Source organism: Lindgomyces ingoldianus (assembly GCF_010093535.1).
Source record: "Lindgomyces ingoldianus strain ATCC 200398 unplaced genomic scaffold BDR25scaffold_38, whole genome shotgun sequence".
Taxonomy (NCBI): Eukaryota; Fungi; Ascomycota; class Dothideomycetes; order Pleosporales; family Lindgomycetaceae; genus Lindgomyces; species Lindgomyces ingoldianus.
Window position 1 is genome coordinate 517354 of NW_022985199.1, and position 19880 is coordinate 537233.

A 19880-nucleotide genomic window follows, 5' to 3' on the forward strand; every position below is an offset into this window, starting at 1 on the left:
TAAAGAAAGGACAGTGTCTGGAGACGCTTGAAATGTGTCATCAGGCTCTCTATTTGAGACTTAATATAGGCACCTTGGACAGTCAGCAGGTTCACTACAGTCCAACGCCTCTCCCTACTGCATATAATTGTGGCGTGCAGCCGTATTAATCCTTCTCTAGCACCATCTTAACTACTACCCTATCCTCTGTCGGCGTCCGTTCGTTCTTAGAGTCCTTGGGGTCGATATCAGCTCTGTACTTCAGCGAGGCCATAAGTGTGTCTGTTAATCTAAAGTATGCTACAAGGTCTACCCTTTTCAGTTGTCACGACACACGTTGATCGCTGTATTTGAAAAGATAACTCCTAGAAAGTAGTATCGCCTGGCTAGACGCCACCACCTTAACTTCGCTCTTAGCTGTGATACCATAATGCGATGGGGCGCGAAAGCTGTAATGGTGAATGTAAAATAAGGGCTGATAAAGGATAGTGTCAATGTGGGGGTCTATCCTCCGTGCGGAATGTAGTGCGCTCTCATAGTACCAGACATCTTATGAAGACGAGCTTGTGATAGAGCTCAGAGGGATCCATGACAGCAAACAATATCGTTCTCTTTATCCGTATCCTCAATTTCCAGAAGATTATCCTAGGTAAGTTTAAATTTACCAATTCCGACAGCAAGTGCGTATTGAACATTTCGTGTTTTAGGCGTCTCATAGCACAGGGAATCCACAATAGTACTTGCGTTGCAAGCTCTTCAGAATCTGCAACTTATTCTTCAATTCTCTTCATCGCTTCTTTATATGCGTGGCCATATACATTAGACCCTGTCGGCAGTTTATTTAATACAGGTTCTCATTGTTTTTGGCGATCTCTTCCTAACTAATGATGCTACATAGAGTTGGGCGAACGGAAACCTTACGAAATGTTGGTTTATATAGTAAGACGTTAGAGGAAAGAACGTACAATCCATCCACTGCCTTTGAAATCTTAGTCTTGATTTCTTCTTGCAGATCATCTTTGCGTGATACGAATGATAGTAGGATTCATATATGTGCTTCCAGATACCTCTATACATCATCATTAGTAGCACGGGCCTCTACCGAGACACTTCCTCCCAATACTTTCTCAACTTCTAGGATTCATCTTGATATTCCCAAGATATTTACTACCGTCTAAGTATGAAGTTTGAGGATCTTTAACAGAAACTTCTTCCAATCTCTATTAGAGATTTGGCTCTCATGTCATGCGTCTACAAGGATGAAAATCGTTGAATTGTTTACTAGAACAAAGTTTAGCACTTTCGAGTTTTCTTCGAAAGATGGCTGTATTTGATTCTACTAGTAGAGATTGGAAAGGCTGGGCCTAGATCAACTGATTGAGTAGACGTAGAAGAAATTTAGTCGGTGTCCTCACGTGTTTATACATGGACTTGCAATAGAAGGGATGCAACAGTAACAGTAATGTCATTTTAGAATGTGACGTGGAGATGATTAGCAACTATAGATGTGGTAAGGGTTTTGCCAGATCCTCGGAATATCCGGGGAAAGAAAGTGTCCGCTTCGTTCTTCTGGACCAATTTTGAATTCCTTAGAATCTAGCAGCTATTGCCCCGCCCCTTCTGTTTGCCTACTAATTATGTCGTTTTGCTGATTAGAATAGTCCAGTGCGGTGAGTCAATCTAGAATGGCCTGATGCTTTTCATGACGATCTCGATTATTATGACCCTCGTGCAACTGGACTACGTCATTTATAAGAGCCAAAGTGGTGATGATGCGAGTTTGGTGGTCCTTTTGCCAGTGATCTACATGATCTTTAATATCTGAGGCAGCTTTGCTTCAAGCCTCGCAGTAATCCTGCTGCTTTTTGCTTGCTCCTTTGACCTCGTTGAAGGCCGTCGCTCCTAGGATTGTTACATCAACTTACACTATTCTGTTTACTGTTTAGTATTTCTGGTGGTAATTTTCAATTGTTTCCTAGGTCCCTTTAGCCAGCAAAGCGCCCTTATATAGTTTCTAGCCGAATAGATGGCTATTAACTTTCTTCTTTAAGTCATCTTTCAGGCATCCAAGCTTGATTTGACAGGTTTCTAGCATAAAAAGGGTATCAGATGTTACCTGAGCCCGATACCCTAGCCCAAATGGCAGTACTAATGATATGCCCTGGAATGCTTTTGCGAAGTCTAAGTTGAGAAGAATGCTCGTGTTTGTTTCTGTTTGGATGGCTTTGAGATATCACTGTCCCGACCACAACGCTCTTTAGACTTACTGGCGCATCTTTCCAGTCCTGCTCAAGCTCGAAGACCATGTGCTTGATCTGAATAGTCAGGCTAATAACGCCGACGATGGCGGCTCTGACCTTGGGTAGATCTGTCATGGAAACTCCTGGTATGGGGAATGCAAAGTCCAAAAAGGAAGTTAGACTGCTGCTTCAATTCGGTTACTTCTCTGGAGTGGGAACGGGGACGAAATCAAGTGGCAATGGAAGAGGTGTTCCCCGCCGGCCAAGGCAAGAGAGGTCATCATCCAGGCATACTGACTTGGCTTTGCTGGTAACTCAGCTACATCATCAGTCCGGTGAAGCGGCCGCTTCGAGAGCACATCAGCAGAACTTAATTGCTGCTTTATTTGGTAGAATATGAAACTAGTACAAATGTGGAATATGTCGAAATACGTAAGCATACTAATAAGTGATAGTTAAACGAACGCAATTTGGCGCTACATACCAAGGAAGACGATGACGACCATCTGCTTCAGCCACACCTTTATCAGGTCCACTTTATTGAGTCTGAACGGGTTCGCTTTGGAGCCAACCGTCTCTAGCGCGGAATTGTGGCGATCCAGCACAGCTGGAGCAACTATTTACAGTTCTTCTCCAGTTGCTCACGGAAGTGGAACATCTACCATGAACTTCTACTGTGAACTTCTACCATGAGCTTCTACTACGCAAGTACTTGGAACGTACACGTCTCTACCACGGTCCATCCACTCATTTTCCGAGCTCTATGCGACGCCCCGTCCGCCGCTCCATCGAAATCTATGTTCACATTGCTGGTGTTGGAACGGTCATTGAATATGAGAAATATTTAAGACACGTTATCGGATGTGTGTCAAAGTGAGTTGCTGCTCTTTCGTTACCCTGGCATTACTCCTCGAGGCGGCCACGTCCCAGATTTTCTCATCGCGACCCTGGGTTCGATGTTTCTGCTGGCTTCAAATCAATATCCAGGAGGTTGACCTAGAGGAACGATTAAAAGAACGAATGCGGTAGACTAATCGTAGTGAGCCTCTCTACCAAGATGTATAGTTACTAATACTCGCCGAATCGCTGAGTACGAAGCCATTTGTGCATGGTTTGTAGTAAAGGTTCTCCGACTATTTTCTAACGACTTCGTCTTATGACTTTATCACAATTTCCTCGGAAGAGAATTTAGGGATGCGACAAAGCTTGTCTATGAGAGTGCTCAAATGCACATACTGTTGTCGTAATAGAATACAGATAGTCCGTGGACAAATCACAATGCTTGGTCTGTTAAATGGGCCTCAAGTCTCTCGAAGCTCCTCGTGCATCCACTATTGCATGACAGATAAGGTAAATGTGACGGGAGGTAAGGCAAGGCTTCTAGAAGGATTCCAGAAGTGTGGCATCGTGCCTTGTCCTCGTGATTTCTGGACACCTCGCATGGAATGGTGGCTTTCACATGTGACAATTTCGGCGCAGATCACCAAAAAGGAAGTTTCGATGAATGATTTGGGGATACGGCTGTGGAAAGGTGCAGCCACCACTGGGCTTCGGAAAAAAGCTCACAGAGCTTCCCGTGAAGGCCGATGTTCGCTCGAGGGCATCATCGCAGGCTTTTTTGTGGAGTCTTTGTTGGCAGGTTGAAATCATTTGTTTGTTGTCTGTGGCTAGCGTGAAACGTCATAGGTAATGGCAGATGGGCAGGGCACACGAGCATCAGTGCAAGAGACACTTTTGCCCACAAAGCCGTCCCCAATCAAGCCACACTCCCAACTCCTCTCACAACTTTCTTTGCTCCCGCTCCCAGCTTTCTGCAAGAAGACATCATTGCAAAGTCCTTGTTTCCTGCTTGCGCTGCCCTGCGAAAGTCCTCCCTTTGCCCATTCTCTAACAAATCATGTCTGAGGCACCGCATCTCGAGCTCAGCAACACCAACCTGCCAGACCTGGACCCATCTGCACCTTCCAACGCAGACAGCTATACCAACGGCAGCTCAAATCCGGAGAGTGCCCAGAACGGGTCCAGCTTCCTGGAGGGTAAGGTACGTCGACATGCCACCCCCTCCGACCTTTGCCGAGATGCACCTAACGCCATAACATCACAGTCTTATCTGCACCTCGCACACCATCCCCCTTCCCGACCCTAACAACCTCCAAGCAGCGCAATCCGCAATGGCTTCAGTTGCAAACCACCCCGCTGCTCAGAATCTCAGGAATGGTGAGGTATGTACATCAGGCAACCCCATCCTCGCAGCAAATTTCGGAGCTAACGGTGGTCTCGCGACACAGGTGCCCACAACGCCCGATCCCTGAGGATAACACTAATATGCCCAGGTCCTGTTGCACAGAATGTCAAGGCAGAGACTGCGAAGACGAAGAGCGAATTTGCTGATCTTGCAAATGCTCGAACCACCCCGAACCAGCCAGCGGCAACTGGTCAGCCCTTAACACGTAGGCAACCTCGCAACCACAAGCTCTATTGCCTAGAGTTGGACTAATGTGGAACAGACTACCATAGCATGTTCTACCGTCTGCTTAGTGTTAGTTTGAGATGTAGCCCCCCTAATGAATGCCTGCTAATTCATTCAAGTGGAAAAACCCCCGCGCTACCGCCATTTCCTTTGCGCTTTCGGTTCTCTTCATCTTCGCCGCGAGGTACCTCAATGTTGTTCGCTACATCTTCAAGGCTATCTACATGATACTGGGTGGTACGTGTGCTTCAGTTCGGTTGTGGAGGGACAATGCTGATAGAGGTTACAGCAACTGCCACGGCAGAAATTGCTGGAAAGCTCGCCTTTGGCAGGGGATTCACCTCCCAGTTCCGGCCACGGAAGTACTTCATCATCCCGAAAGCCTCCCTCGAGCGCCTCTTGGATGATGTCGAGCAGTTCATCAACTTCTTCGTCATCGAATCCCAGCGGATTCTCTTCGCCGAGAACGTCTATGCAACCGTTTCTGTAAGCTTGAACTCTGCAATACTCTATTCCCTCTCTATCCCCTCTCTAAAGGATGACATACTGACTTCCATGCTTAGGCCTTCTTCGCCTCGCTGATGTCCTACTTCCTGATTAAATTCGTTCCTCTCTGGGGCCTGACCCTGATCGCCACCACCGTTGCGTATCTTGGTCCACTCGTGTACATCAAGAACAAGAAGGTCATCGATGCTCACCTTGAGCAGGCTGGACACATGGTGAATCAGCAGGCTACTCAGATCAAGGACATGGCCGCCCAGCATACCGGAAATGCCGCCAAGACTTTCCAGTCCTACGCAGGCGAGTACACACATAAGGCGCAGGATGCCATCAACCAGTATCGTGGCCGCTCTGCTTCCCCAGAGGTCAAGAGGGACTTCCCTGTGGTTCCTAAGCACGAGCCTGTGACTGAGAAGGGTGGACCAGTTCCTGAGCCTGCTTCTTAAGCCAAACTTGACAAGCACTGGAACGGCTTTCGTGATCGCCAAATCCCATTAAAGCTGCATATTCCGGACCTCTGAGCGAAAACTCTTTCCACACAATACCCGCGTACACTCACGAAGACCACGGATATAACGATACCTAATGTCTGGTTCTCGACACGGTCATCATGACGCCAATCACGACTCCTCCTTTCCTGCTCTCAGACTGTCGAGATCCAGCATGCATTGGTGCAAATTGGAACTTTTACCACAACTCCCCCTTAGCTTGTATTATCTCCTCTTCAAAAGCTCTCTCCACCAGCGTCTCTAGCCCATTCTTCATTCGAATATTTCTCTTCGGTGGGTTTTGTTCTGAAGGACTTGGCTTTGGCGAGGTCGGCTCATTTCCGTACACGACAAGCGTTCAGGGTGTGGAACGGCGATGGCGACGGCCACGAGGGGATTATTTTTTCCTTTTAGATAGGTCTTTCTGGGGGTGGTATCATAATAGCTTTGACATTCATATCCACTCCCTTTGTTTAGTGATGCTCCTTGTCCCTTCCCTACAGAAGCATATATATTGAGCCATAATATTGGATCCAATGCAGTGGAACTAGCCCTTGGGGCGGTAATATGGTGCTTCTTGTAAGGCTGTTTCAGAGTCAGACAGGTGACGATTTCCTTGGCACAGTCTTTGATGAGCAGCATCCAAATCGTGTTCGCAAAATGTGGTCGTCAGAGTCATGCGACTGCCCTTTGCGAGCAGAGGCCACATTGAATGATTTAATGGGTTCACTACTTTCCAGCTAAGGCCTTCATAGGGAGTCGGGGCGGAGGTATAAGTATCACCGCCCCGATACGGACGAATATGGGGGCGAGACGGAGCTTCACCGGAAAGCGGCACGGTCGGAGGTGCGAGGATTGGAAAGGAACAAAGCATTGGGGATTCAGAAACTGAGGGGCGGAGCTAGACTGCAGCTTCAACTCGAAGTCATAGATATGGAGGCCAATTTAGAGTTGCTTTGTTTGTCTCTCGCAAAACATGCTCAACCGACATATCTATAAGGGGGCAATGAGAGAGAGGGAGTGCTGTGGATGAGTGGATGTTATCAATCAGTATTTCCTGTGTCTATTCTGAAACATACGAGTCTGTCCACGCCGGATTTGTTGTGAATTCATGAAGCCTGAGGCGAAGAGGGGTAAAGTATTGACTGCAAAGGGGTGAGAGTACAGTGTGGGATTCACGAAGGATTCCAGAGGAGCCAATAATAGGCGCAGGGCCAAGCTGAATCAGGATCACGAGGATCCGAGCTTCTAGGCAACGGTTGCGTCAAGCTGCGCCTCCTCGATCCGCCAGTCTCCAGACGCCTTCAAGAACACGCCCACTCGCTCTCACTCTCTGGCACGACTATTTCTTCCAGTGTTCTGACCACTCTTTTTTTTCCCTTGAAGCAACACCCCACTTTGACTTCACTTCCACCGAAAACTAGTTTTCTCATTCTGACAGGTTTCGTTGTTTGCCTCACGACTTCTTCATCATGGGGTACGTCGATCATGCTGTTCGTCGCAGCCTTGAGCACCCGCGTGCCATGAACTTCATCCGGAGGGCAGTTGAAAAGGCACCCGAAGTAGAGATCCCGAAATGGGGTGTTGCTGTTTTGGCCATCACCCTCATCGTCCTCATCCTCGGCGTGAGTGCTGTAAGTGTTTCCCACCTCTCACTATTACTCCGGTATAAGCTGACACCTGACAGATTGAATACACGCTCAAAGATGTCATTGCCACTCTTGCCATGGTTGAGACGCCCTCGGCCGCCATCACCGTCTCCCCATCCTCAGAATCCCCACCCAAAGATGTGAAGGAAGACCTTCTTGAGACCGGCCCTACCATCACGCTCGTCCACACGAAGCCCATTACCTCCAGCATCCGTGGAACGATTCGACACCTCATCTCTCAGGCTGGCCGCTTCTCGCGCTGGCGAGGTATCAAGTCCTTCCTTCTCTACAACTTGTGCTTTAGCATTGTTGGCAATCTCATAGAGTCCATCCTTCCCCGCGTCCCAGGCCGTCTTATTCTCGCCTCCGGCCTTGCTGGTGCTCTCTGTGCGAACTTGCACGCCGCCTGGACCCACAAGGTCATCTCCATGCCTTCGGACACTAAGTTCCTGCGTCGCATCCCCGCCCGCTCTAACTGGAAGCTCCTCGCTCTCCCTGCCGCTATCAACGCCTCTGCCGGCTACCTCTCCTTCTATGTGGCCCACGGCTCTAGCATGCTTCTCGGCCTGCACCGCATCCACAACCAGAACCCCGCCGCATTTTCAGGTGCCGAGTGGGTCTCTGTAGTCTTCCGTGTCCTCGCCGTCATTATCATTGTCATCTCCTGCTGCCTCTTCATCGTCCTCCCCGCCCACGTCACCCAGATCCGTGTCGAAGCCTCAATCCTCCCCGAAGACCAAGACACCATCATTCCTTTTGACCGCACCCTCGGCGGAAAAGTTGTTCCTAAGATCTTGGGCGGAACGGGCTGCGTTGGATTCTTGGATGCGTGGAGGTCTTTCAACTGGGAGGCCCGTCGCCGTCTCATTAAGCTTTACACTAAGATCGTCTTGATCATCACTGCTTTGGTGTTTGTCGTCGCTCATATCATGGCTTTTGAGACTTGGGCTATTATGGGACCAGCTTTGGGCAAGTTTTTGGCTCAGGCTAGACAGCAGGGTTACATTGCTTGAGCGTAGGTACGGGATGTCGGACGCTTGAAGACATCGAGGGCATGGCGAATTAAAGATCGCTAGGATAAGGGTTTAGTGACGGTTAAGGTTTGAGCAGGCGTGTCAAAATGAATCCTATTGAGTTGGCGTTTCGGAATTATTGATATGCAGCAACAGGATTATCGGAATATGCAATACAGGCCCTTCTCGACTATCTGTATGTGTATGGTCTATAGCGCAGATCATGAATCCAATTCCTTTGTAACGGAACCTAGTAAGCGTTTCGAAATATGTTTGATATTTTGTGAACATATTCGGGAATCTGTAAATGTATTCCTTGAGTTCTTATTCTCAAAATTTACATTTCTAAGTTACGTGTTTCTTAAGCTGTGATAGAAACATGCTCTAGTACAAACTACGACATCCCCTAAAACTACACAGAACTAAGCATCCCTTTCCCGACTCCGAAAATCCAGCAACCTTCTTTCCCACCCTCACTTATTACAAAACTACAGCCAAAACAGTCACTGTCTTAAAAGCAAGAACTATCCAACTACTGCTATTCATTCATTCGTGACTATCGTAATATGCAGAAGGTAATAGACGCCACGCTATGCACCCACTCATGCTATGCCATACCATGAAATGCTAAGAATCCAGACCAGAGCTCCAGCGAGCCAGCCAATTAGAAGCAGGAGCAGAAGCAAAAGCAGGAAAAGGGTATCCAGCCCCATCACACAAACCACTTATGACAAAACGCCTAATATATATACACTCATTCCCCCACCATCTTAAAAGAAGAGGCAGCCGCAACTTCCATCTCAGCAACACCTCCTTCTCTCCTACCCCCTCACCACGCCCTTTAACACCACCTCCAAATTCGCGATACTGACCGGCTTAATCAAAAATAAGTTAATGCCAGAGACATGGGCTTCTTGCTGCGCTTCCGATGATGCGACACCCGTGAGTGCAATGATGGTGACCGGACTAGCGCCAGTATCGCGTTCGTGTGCGCGGATCTGGCGTGCTGCTTCGAGGCCGTCCATTTCGGGCATGTTGATGTCCACTAGGGAGGTACTGTCAGTTACGTATTGAGGAAAGGGGATGGAGAGTGCGGGAAGGGGCTTACTTAGTACTACGTCGAAGTTGCGGTTAGATTTGAAGAGGTCGACGGCTTCGACGCCGTTGGTTGCGAGACTATGGCGATGGCCAAGCTTCTCGATGAAGGTGCGGAGGAGACGCAGGTTGATGGGATTGTCGTCGACCGCGAGACAGTTCAGCGCGTGATGGTTTTGACCGAGGTTGATCGCAGAGCTCTTGAAGGGTGACATTAGGACTTCTGGGGCACTGAGCGTGGACATGATTGGTGGTCGCAGGGTGTCTAAGCCCGTCGGTAGAGTGGGAGCCTTAATGTTCTCCTTAAGACTGAGAGCCTCTACGTTGGGGATCGCAGTATCGGTCTCTGCTGACCGGGTCATTATTCGATTTGAATGGCGATCAAGGCAGGAGGTCAAAGCCTTGGCGAGTTTGTGTGGACCACAAGGTTGGGTAACGCATTCGAAGATCTGGCCTGGGACAGTAATCGCCGTACATGACTGCACGGACGCGGCGCCTTGACACAGGGAAATGACCGGAGACATCGGAGCTGAGTCTGGGTTGCTTATATACTGCTGGCGAAGCATTTTCGCGCCAGCTTCAGTTGCTACGAAGAGGTCTGGTGTCGTGGCCTTGGGGGATCCATGGTGCTGGATTCGCATTCCAAACCAGTCAGTACAGAGACTGTCCAGCGCCTTCAGCGTCAACACACTAGCATTCTTGCTCTTGGGGTTCTTGACTGGGAAGTATTCCATCTCGTCATCAAATCCCACGAAAGCAACTTTCATGCCCTTGGTTCGCCTCGTGATAGACCACAGATCCTTGTCCGGCATGGCGGCATGAACAGTAGGAGACATCATTGACAGCTTCAACGGACAGTAGACAGTGAATTTAGTTCCGTATCCCTTTTGACTGCGGACGTCGATGTCGCCGCCTAGAGACTGGACGATTTGTTTCACGATACTAAGGCCGAGACCTGTCCCCTGACTGAGAGGATTCTCCTGCGCGAAAGAATGGAAAATTCGATTGTTCACGTAGTCCTCCGACATTCCGATGCCAGAATCACTGATCGTAAGGCGAACGTCAGAGACTTCATCTGTTGGACTGCCACGTCCAGCTTGAAGCTTGACCTTGATATAGCCGGCCTGTGTGTACTTCAGAGAGTTGCCGAATAGGTTCATGAGAACACGGCGCCACGCTCCAGGCTGAGTCCGGAAGACGTAATTATCACTCTTATTGATATCGACGATGACAGCAATTGGAGCAACGTCGTTAGCCGGCTTATGCTTCTGGAATGCCTTTACGGCGCTCTTCTGGAAGTTATGTCCAGCAAACACGGTCTCAAGAACCTCCTCAGTCAACACGCTGAGGTCGACATCGGTGATCAGAGTCATAATGTCGTTCGCATGCCCCTGGCTAGAAGTGATGACTTGCTTGGAGCTTTGAGAACGCTTCTTCTGACGCTTGGACGTCCCGCGCGTAAGATTGTTGATCTTTGCAAAATCGAGAACCTGTGCAATATGTTAGACGATTCAAGCGCAAGGTTGAAAGCGGAAACTTACATGATTGATGGTATCCAGTAAAGTCTTTCCGCACGTCTCGATCGTCTGGGCGGTACTTAGCTGGAACGTGTCGAGGTAGGTGTCCCTAAGCAATTCACAAGATCCAAGAATACCGTGGAGAGGTGACCTAAGCTCATGACTAATTGATGAAATGAAGTCGCCTTTAGCAGCATCCGCCAGCTTTGTGTCGAGACGTGCCACTTCTCCCATAATAATGTTGCCAAATGCCGCGAGATAACTGAGTTCTTGCTCGCTAGTAAACACACGCATGGGGTCCGAACTCCAGATGATGGCTCCAGCGTACCATCGATCGCGATGCGCATCCCATAATGGATATAAGACGAGGCTACGAGCTGTAGGGAAAACCTCACGGAGAAGATTCTCATCGTCCTGGCTTCTTGCGGATTCCGATTTCTTAGGAGCAAGGAATTCGAGCGTCTCGGCCAAAGGCGTCAGCTGCGGCTGTACTTCCGGCTCCACTGCAGTGGCACCACCCGGCATCTCAGAGGCTCCGTCGTCATCGAAGTTGAATATCTGACCATGAGTATACGCGCGTAGGAGATATCGAAGGACACTTTCCGTCATGGTGTATGTCCCACTAGGCAAGTCGTCAGAGGTCGCGCTGTTCTTATCAAGAGACTCGCCAAGGATGATACATGGTTTATCTTGCTCAGATGGATCCACCGGTTGCTCTTGCGCAAGCTCATCTTCGACAAGGCCACCGAAGGTACTGACCTTGGCGTCGAAGAATATTGCGCCATCCGCCTCTGTCGCCTCTAGGATCATAGTGGTAGCCCGGGTGAAGGTTGCCCTAACCTCCGGGGACACTCGATCTTGTTGCGTTCCATCTATTGTTGACGACGCAGACTTGGTAGCAACCACTGATGGGCGAGAGTTTGCAGTGATCTCGGAAACAGGCGTGATATTGGCACTACCAGGAGCAACGGCTCCAGGAGACGTCGGATTCGGACTGTTCACGCTGGGGTTGCTTGAATCCAGACTGTCGTTTCGGTTGAGCAGCACTGGCTCTTCCATATTGGGTCTAGGCGTTGGAGCGGAAGACATGGTTTGTCGACGCTGACGCGGCGCAGTCGCTGTCTCCACGGGCCCAGCAGTTCCTCCTTCCTCCATCTCCCATGGGTCCTGCCACCATTCCTCCAGGCTAGCCTTGCCTTCTGCGAACGAGCCTAAACTCCTCACCATAGTACCCCCACGTCTGTGATCCTCCGCAGCCCGCTTCATTTCCAAATGCTTCATGATCGTATAGCCCATGCCTTTCAGAAAAGACAAATCTACGGAAGAAATGCCATCGCGTGGTGTCTCATCAAGCACACAGTACGTGCCTATACTATGTCCCTTAGGACTGCGGATGGGTACACCGGCGTAAAACCGGGAGTATGGATAGCCGACCACGAAGGGGTAGTCGTTGAAGCGAGCATCTAGAGATAGGTCGTTGACGACGAGTGACGGGATGTTGCTGAAATCGTCATAGTCCGGCCCTGCATCGTCCAGTGGCAGATTCACCGTATAGTAACAGATGCTCTTTTGCTTTGGGAATGTCGTGGTACCCCAGCACAAATTGTCTTCCTCGAATTGAGCTTCGCCGGTTTGCAGAGACAGAGTCCTCGTGGCCTCTGCGAGGATATAGCAAGTCTTTCGATCGAAGAACGAAATCAAGCAGCGACGCGTGTTTAGGCGGAGGGCCCCCAATTGCGCAAAAGCAGTGAGGGCAGGATCATCAGAAAGACAAGGCTTGCACGGCTCTACTAGAGGAGGACTTGGTGCGCGCGCCACAGGCTGGAGACCAGGGACGTCGTCGGCCTTAAGGGGCTGCGACTTCTGATAGTAGCTGCAGGCCTGTCAGAACCAGAAGACTTCGAGTAGGGTCGAGAGACACTCACCGGTAGAATTCCCGCTCTTTCGTCCTGTCGGTGACCTCCATTTCTCGCTTGGAGGCCTTTGCGGGGACAGAGCTCGTTGACGAAGGAAGTTGGCCGCCCATCATGGAGTGTTGTAGGGGGCGGAAAAGGCGCGACGAGGAGCGAGGAAAGAGGACATGCCGCGCACGTGAGGACAGGAAGACAGTGGCAGTCGTGGAATGAAGGCTCGACCAGGTATGGGTCTGGACTTGGCCGGGAGGAACTTTGTCAGGCGCAGGGTGGAGGGCGGGAGTGACTGGGCGCAGACCGCGCAGGCTTTCCGATTCTTTGCGGTGCGGGACCAATGGTATGATGTCATAAGCGGAGCGGAACTCATCAATTAGGCCCTGTTGAACCACCGCAGCCAGAGCTGGAGTGTGTCTGGCGTCTACTCTACCCCCAGCAGAGATCGACGCCGAAGTTCTCAGACCCCGCGCCAAGCCTAAATTCAGAGTCTGCGGTTCTCTTGCTGGTTCCAGGCTCAAGAGGCCATCCGTGCGAGGAAGCAATCCCTCGGGAGTTTTGACATATCAGCCAACCATTGTCCTGGAAAATGCCGCGATGTGAACATACCGATCAGCGCCTTTGGCATTGTGTCTCAAGATCGGGCTGCCGATGCCTGCTTTGATGTTTTCTGGTCCTGGGTTTCTGTTGCTGAGATTGCCGAGCACGTGACCCATACACACAAATACTCAGCCTTACATCCGGTCCGCGCTTCTGAGCAGCAGCCTTGGAACGGATCCGCTGTGCTTCACGGTTGCCTCACAACACGAAAGCAGAGTCTTAGCTGAATGGTATCTACGGGGTGAAGATTCTTTATTAAAGTAAGTTCGGTCTCTGTTCCTGTGAATTAGGGCTCAGACGGGCCACTTCTTCCTGGGAGGGCTTGTATGAGTCAAGGGAGCCAATCACCACCACTCTCGTCTGTACCATCCGTCCACTCGAGCCAATGTCAACTTGACAGAACTGCTTTGAAGTCATCGCTAACCCAGCACGCAGTCATGGGGCGTTTAATGACCGTGGCGACTTGCTCGCTTAATCGTGCGTATCCAAATACCCGTTTAAATGTCATCTGACAACTGACGCGTATTCTAGAGTGGGCACTTGACTGGGAGGGTAACCTCGCGAGAATTAAAGAGAGTATACATGAAGCTAAAGCTCGGGGAGCCACTCTTCGTGTCGGACCAGAACTCGAGGTACATCTTCCCCGAGTCTTGTGAAGCCTTCCTAATCCTCGAGTCTGGAACAGGTCTGTGGCTATGGCTGTCTGGATCACTTTCTCGAAGGCGACCTGTATCTCCATTGCTGGGAAATGCTCCTCAATATCTTGAATGATGCATCTTGCCATAGCATACTCCTTGACATTGGGATGCCAGTCATACATCGCAACAATAGGTTCAATAGGTAACATAGCTTTCGGACCTTCAGTAGGACATGTAAACCTTACTTTGCCACAGTCGAATAATCGCCCTAAACGGAAAGATTATCCTGATCCGGTGGGTGTGGCTCTACAAATGTATAATATGGTTGTCCATACTGAACCAAGTCTAGACCGAAGTTATGGCTCGCCAATGACGGCAACTATAGAGAAATGAGATACTTCATCCCCTGGGGTATGGACGCCGTTAACGGTTGAAACTGTGAATGCTAATAGGCTCAGGACGTCCGACCCATGTTGAGGAATACTACCTTCCTCGATTGATTGCTAACGTACAAGGGAGCCAGAAGGTTCCCATAGGAGACGCTGTGATTTCAACTCCGGATACATGTTTCGGAGCAGAGACATGCGAGGTCTGATTTACTACTTCCTTTTTCGGATGCCTATACTGAATTGTCGAATAGGAGCTGTTCACACCAAATTCACCCCACAATGCCATGGGTCTGAACGGCGTTGAGATATTTACAAATTCTTCTGGCAGTCACCATAGTCTTCGCAAGTTGGACACTCGAATCTCTCTCATTCAGGAAGCTACACGCAAAAACGGCGGCGTCTATCTGTACTCAAACCAACAAGGTTGTGATGGCGACCGCTTGTATTACGACGGATGTGCCATGGTCATCATCAACGGAGAAATTGTAGCCCAAGGCTCTCAGTTCTCTTTGAACGACGTCGAAGTTGTCACAGCAGTTGTCGATATCGAGGAAGTTCGAGCCTACAGGTTTGCGCCATCACGAGGTCTCCAGTCCCTTCAAGCACCGACTTATCAACGAATCGAGACCACCTTTAGTCTTTCTAGTGGGGACAGCGATTTTGATCCTAATGTGACTCCGTCAAGGCATCAAAGCCTTCGAGTCCACAAACCGGAGGAGGAGATAGCACTTGGACCTGCATGCTGGTTGTGGGACTACCTGCGCAGGAGCAAAGCTGCAGGCTTCCTCGTTCCTCTTAGCGGAGGTATTGATTCCTGCGCCACGGCCGTCATTGTCTTCAGTATGTGTCGGATCATCATGGATGCTCTTAAGAATGGAAATACCCAAGTGAAAGCGGACGTACAACGCATTGCTGGTGCATACGAGGCAGAAGACTGGTTCCCCAAGACGCCCCAGGAACTCTGTAACCGCATTTTCCACACCGTGTACATGGGCATGGCTGCGCAGTCGTCCAAAGAAACTCGCTCACGCGCTGAACGACTTGCAAAGGATATCGGCGCGTACCACACAGACATGAACATCGACGATGTCTTCCATGCAGAGAAAGGACTTCTCACACAAGCAACCGGCTTCGAGCCACAATTTAAAGTGCATGGTGGAGCGGTTTCCGAGAATCTCGCTCTTCAGAACATTCAAGCACGGACGCGTATGGTGACGGCATACTATTTCGCACAGATGCTGCCGACGGTCCGGAAACGTCCTGGCGGTGGTGGGCTGCTCGTCCTTGGATCAGCGAACGTTGAGTATGTTCTTTGCCCAGCTTCCAGCTTCTCATTCTAGGCTAACATCTGATGCTCATAGTGAATGCCTCCGAGGCTACCTGACCAAGTATGACTGCAGTAGTGCAGACAGTAGGCCATCTTATCTCCCCACTATCCCGATTCCCTCAGCTAACAAACTCCAGTAAATCCCATCGGCAGTATTTCCAAAACCGACCTAAAGCGCTTCATCCACTGGGCTTGTTCCGAATTCAGTCTCCCCATCCTAGACGAATTCATCGACGCAATCCCAACTGCCGAACTAGGTAAAAAAACCCTCCCCACTCCACCCCACTATTGATTCTATGTCTATCTAACAAACCCATCACCCACAGAGCCCATAACCCACGACTACGTGCAATCTGATGAAGCCGATATGGGGATGACGTACGACGAGCTCAGCATCTTTGGCAAGCTACGTAAAGAAGCGAAACTAGGTCCCTATGGCATGTTTCAACGCCTGCTGCATGACTGGCGAGATAAGTGCTCGCCAAGCGAGGTTGCGGTTAAGGTTAAGCGGTTTCATCATTTCTGTAAGATACCCATTCCTCCCATTTCTCCTCCCCTCCTTCCCATATCCTAGGGCTAGTTCTGCGGGTGACAGGTGGTGTTGTGCTGATCAAATATTTAGATGCGATAAACCGCCACAAAATGACAACCATGACACCCGCCTATCACGCCGAAGGCTACTCACCTGACGACAATCGCTTTGATCTCCGACCGTTTCTGTATCCCGCGTTCTTCGAGAGTTGGAGCTTCAAGCGGATCGATGAGGTTGTTGCGCAGTTGGAGAAAGAGGGGGGTGTGAATGAATAGGGGAAACTAGGCTAGAAATTTGCATCATGTTGATGAGCGAGCTGATTCTAGTAAGAGGCTAGGTGGTTGGGGTTTATTTTGGCTTTGGTACACGTTATCTAATAGCATACTGGGGAGAGTAAGAATGGATAGGGGTTGCTTAGGGCGGAAATGTGCCTACTGTTGCCTTTCTCGCTAATTCCAGCAAGAGGTTCAGCATATCAATTCTATTCTGGTAAGGTTGTACGTTGAATGGTGAAATGCTGTACTAGAAAGGAACGGTTGGGAAGAAGGCTGAGCCTTCTCCATATGCACTATATATGAGCACAGTGAGTGCTCTGCTATCTTACCTTCACCTCGCTCTATTGGAACCTAATGCCCTCATATGAAAAACCTGTCGCGCGCCTACTTGTCCTCAATATCTACCATCTCCTGACCCTCAACTGCAAGAGCAGTCTCCTGATCCTCAACAGCCAAAGCAGCCTCCTTCGCAGCCTGCTTGTCCTTGACATGATTGATAATGGGCGGGTTCAGCTCATCCCAGAACCTCAGCAACAGCGCCAACCGATCCTCATTCGATACCATGAGGTTGATCGAACCCGGATGTCGCCAGACAGGAAGGACCATTGGGAATGGCATGCTATCGCCGCCATCCGATTTCTCGATCTTGAGGAAACAGCAACCAACATCCATCTCCGCAAGCTGGTCGCCCACATCGTCGAGTTTGTGCTTCCCGTCCTTTGGCATGATCGGAAACATCTCAATGAGCAGTTTGTGCAACGTGGCCTTGCTCTTGAGTGTGATGATGCGCTTCGCAGCCCAGGGCTCGAGGATCCGGATTCCGTCGTCTTGGAGTCGCCACTTTGCGCCAGGGTTGTCGGTGTCTTTGACTTTGTGCGACATGAAGGTGACGACGCCACAGTGCACGAACTTGACGCCGCGGTCTTTATTCATGGTTAAAATATCCTTTGCGAGTTCGGATGTGTAGTAGATTTTGTTGGCAGGGATACCTTCCTTGTTCTTGACCATGAAGCGGTTGCGAGGGAAGCGCGCCGAGATGCCGAAGAAGTCGGTGATGTTTTTGATAGTTGGGTCATCCGGGGCGAGGTATTCGAAGAACTCGGTTTGGGCGGGCTGGCCATTTCGGTTGAGTTTTTTGAAGATCTCCTTGGTGTCCTTCTCGTCTTTAACGGCGCCGTTTGCTGACATTTTAGCGTCCACGTTGGTAGTAACTGGAGTTTGGGTATCCTCTGTTGCTACAATATCTGGCTCAGTACCGTTAGTGAATGATGTCTTCACTCGCTTTGGTGACTGAGATTCATCCGCACCCTCCGATCGCTGCCTCTTTGATCCAGCTCTTGACAACGAAGTACCATTTTGTGTCTCCGTTAGCCCTGACTCTTCCTCGGTCTTGCTGGGTACTTGGGCGACCTTGATATCCTCCTTCTTTTCGAGGACGGTAATGAAGAAACCGCTAGTATCCTGCAGATGCGGGTAGACTCGCATGCAGTTCTCGAGTGGTATGCGCTCCTCTTCAGACATGTTGGTGGGGGGGAACATGCCCGGAGTCATGTTTCGAGAGAACGAGCGGTTTTCATCCTTGACTGATTCCCTCACCTCCTCGAACTTCTCCCAGCTTGTAAACATGTGAGGTTTCTTATCTTCTAATAGTACGCTTGACATGTCCATGACTTTCCACGTCTTTAATCCGGGCCGTCGGATGAGGTTGGGGAGGTGGTCGTCGCAATTCACAACCGTGACTTTAGATACGCCACCGCACTGCCTGATAGCGTCTGCGACCACAGCCTCGTTTTCGACAGGGTTCATGCTACAGGTAGAGTAAACCAGGCGACCACCCTTCTTGAGTAACTGAAGGCCTCGGATGAGGATCCGCACTTGTAAGCCGTGAAGTCCGAGTGCATCCTTGGGGGTCCATTTCTGCCAGACATTGGTGTTCTTTCGAGTCGTGCCATCTCCAGAGCAGGGGACGTCAGCGAGGACGCGATCGAACTTGAGGTATTTCTTCTTTCCTCCAGCAGGTCCGGCAGGAATCTCTAGGGACGGGTAGGCGGCTGCGTCGTGCTGGGTAATGATGAGATTGGGGAAATTAAGCCGCTTGACCTGGTGAACTAGCATTCCGGCGCGCTTATAATCGGTATCATTTGCGACCAGCAGCCCCGTTGATCGCCCATCATCGCTATAATCGCCAGATTTGTCGGACATGTCATGTGCGTTACTTGAGGCAGCCATCTGGACACGGTCCTCTTCATCACCATGAATCATCTCCGCTAATTGAGCTGATTTGCTGCCTGGAGCGGCGCACATGTCTAGGACAACCATTCCAGGTTTGACATCGAGGAAGTGTGGCGGGACCATACTTACGACCTCTTGTCTGCTGATGTTGCCTGAACTGGTCTCTGCGACCAAGAATTTCTGGAATTCTGCAAACTGCTTGTTCCGACGAATGACCTTCTTGTCAGTCTTCATGTGCCAGGTGAGCTCGTCGGGAAAGGCAGAGACAGGCTCTGGAGGCTGCACAGGCTGTCCTTCCCATTCAGTCGCGGCAATTCGGGGAATGTACCGTTCTTTGAAGATGTCTCGAACGGCGAGAGCATCACTAGGAGGTCAGCTGACATAACGTGAGCATGCAAAAGTATAGACCCACGTCTTGGTCCCAGTGAAGCGCCAGCTGGTGGGCAGGTCTGTCTTCATGTACTCCCACATTTTAGTGAGCTCATCGTATCCCATGAACCCGCCCTGGCTGTAGTAGGCCTCATAGTAATCATTTGTTCTCGGTATGGTAGACCACGGCTCGCTGCGAACAGCATTAGATCGGTCGTTGCGCTTGCTCCCCTTCTTGTTGCCATGGCGGTTCCCACCTCCGCGGTTTCCCCTCTGGAAGAGGTCAGCGGCTGTTTAGCAGGGTGGGCCTCTAACGAGCATACCTTGGAGCCTCCCCGCGCCATTCTCGCGTGAGTAGAGCTCAATTGGCAGTCGCGAGTAGCTAAAGCGAACTTTGAGCCCGGGACGAGTGAGAAGCTGTGAATATCCTGTGACTGAAGTCTACTACTCTAAATGTTCGCCAGGAGTCTAGCAAGTGGCAGTACCAGCTACTCAGATACAGTTGGTGGGGCTATATCCGAAGGCTACGAGTGATGTCGCTCGTGGTTGCTGTCTCGAGGAAGAGTGTGAAGTTGCGCACAAATTCTGGGCGAAGGAGCTCTGTGGCGGGGCAGGTGCAAGGAGGCTGAAATCTTGGCGTCTTGGCACCCACACAACAG

The 19880-nt window shown here is 50.2% G+C and overlaps 5 protein-coding genes across 5 annotated transcripts; 3 read left to right on the forward strand and 2 right to left on the reverse strand.

Annotated features, from left to right (window-relative positions):
• Window positions 1-4116: 4116 nt before the first annotated feature.
• BDR25DRAFT_239310 (uncharacterized protein) lies at window positions 4117-5636 on the forward strand (the record flags this gene model as incomplete). Its single annotated transcript, XM_033685672.1, has 7 exons — window positions 4117-4255; window positions 4377-4445; window positions 4553-4669; window positions 4727-4758; window positions 4809-4926; window positions 4979-5175; window positions 5253-5636. 7 exons carry the CDS (start codon window positions 4117-4119, stop codon window positions 5634-5636), a joined length of 1056 nt encoding a protein of 351 aa, XP_033542429.1.
• A 1410-nt stretch (window positions 5637-7046) lies between these two features.
• Window positions 7047-8692, forward strand: BDR25DRAFT_336980 (uncharacterized protein). Its single transcript, XM_033693151.1, has 2 exons — window positions 7047-7312; window positions 7366-8692. Exons 1-2 carry the CDS (start codon window positions 7151-7153, stop codon window positions 8338-8340), a joined length of 1137 nt encoding a protein of 378 aa, XP_033542430.1. The 5' UTR covers window positions 7047-7150; the 3' UTR covers window positions 8341-8692.
• Window positions 8693-9028: 336 nt separating this feature from the next.
• On the reverse strand, window positions 9029-13347 carry BDR25DRAFT_85303 (uncharacterized protein). The gene is made up of 4 exons (XM_033699150.1): window positions 12878-13347; window positions 10977-12825; window positions 9449-10925; window positions 9029-9385 (listed from the first exon to the last, which is right to left on the reverse strand). Exons 1-4 carry the CDS (start codon window positions 12979-12981, stop codon window positions 9162-9164), a joined length of 3654 nt encoding a protein of 1217 aa, XP_033542431.1. The 5' UTR covers window positions 12982-13347; the 3' UTR covers window positions 9029-9161.
• A 271-nt stretch (window positions 13348-13618) lies between these two features.
• On the forward strand, window positions 13619-16812 carry BDR25DRAFT_85288 (glutamine-dependent NAD(+) synthetase with GAT domain-containing protein). Its single transcript, XM_033699149.1, has 12 exons — window positions 13619-13719; window positions 13895-13936; window positions 13991-14091; window positions 14145-14299; window positions 14353-14391; window positions 14447-14508; window positions 14556-14686; window positions 14738-15789; window positions 15848-15897; window positions 15951-16070; window positions 16140-16337; window positions 16436-16812. The coding sequence occupies exons 2-12, from the start codon at window positions 13897-13899 to the stop codon at window positions 16618-16620; spliced, it is 2133 nt and encodes a 710-aa protein (XP_033542432.1). The 5' UTR covers window positions 13619-13719; window positions 13895-13896; the 3' UTR covers window positions 16621-16812.
• A 63-nt stretch (window positions 16813-16875) lies between these two features.
• BDR25DRAFT_306682 (S-adenosyl-L-methionine-dependent methyltransferase) lies at window positions 16876-19773 on the reverse strand. The gene is made up of 3 exons (XM_033690685.1): window positions 19545-19773; window positions 19265-19494; window positions 16876-19216 (listed from the first exon to the last, which is right to left on the reverse strand). Exons 1-3 carry the CDS (start codon window positions 19563-19565, stop codon window positions 17005-17007), a joined length of 2463 nt encoding a protein of 820 aa, XP_033542433.1. The 5' UTR covers window positions 19566-19773; the 3' UTR covers window positions 16876-17004.
• Window positions 19774-19880: the final 107 nt, after the last annotated feature.

Coding starts and splice junctions, on each gene's coding strand:
- BDR25DRAFT_85303 (XM_033699150.1), bottom strand. CDS start 12,981: ATGATGGGCGGCCAACTTCCTTCGTCAACGAGCTCTGTCCCCGCAAAG. Junction 12,826..12,877: donor AAAGAGCGGGAATTCTACCG/GTGAGTGTCTCT, acceptor ACAGGCCTGCAG/CTACTATCAGAAGTCGCAGC. Junction 9,386..9,448: donor CAACTTCGACGTAGTACTAA/GTAAGCCCCTTC, acceptor GTACCTCCCTAG/TGGACATCAACATGCCCGAA.
- BDR25DRAFT_85288 (XM_033699149.1), top strand. CDS start 13,897: ATGGGGCGTTTAATGACCGTGGCGACTTGCTCGCTTAATC. Junction 14,092..14,144: donor GTGTCGGACCAGAACTCGAG/GTACATCTTCCC, acceptor AGTCTGGAACAG/GTCTGTGGCTATGGCTGTCT. Junction 14,687..14,737: donor TCGGAGCAGAGACATGCGAG/GTCTGATTTACT, acceptor ATTGTCGAATAG/GAGCTGTTCACACCAAATTC.
- BDR25DRAFT_306682 (XM_033690685.1), bottom strand. CDS start 19,565: ATGGCGCGGGGAGGCTCCAAG. Junction 19,495..19,544: donor TGGCGCGGGGAGGCTCCAAG/GTATGCTCGTTA, acceptor GACCTCTTCCAG/AGGGGAAACCGCGGAGGTGG. Junction 19,217..19,264: donor CGCTTCACTGGGACCAAGAC/GTGGGTCTATAC, acceptor CTGACCTCCTAG/TGATGCTCTCGCCGTTCGAG.
- BDR25DRAFT_336980 (XM_033693151.1), top strand. CDS start 7,151: ATGGGGTACGTCGATCATGCTGTTCGTCGCAGCCTTGAGCACCCGCGT. Junction 7,313..7,365: donor TCATCCTCGGCGTGAGTGCT/GTAAGTGTTTCC, acceptor GACACCTGACAG/ATTGAATACACGCTCAAAGA.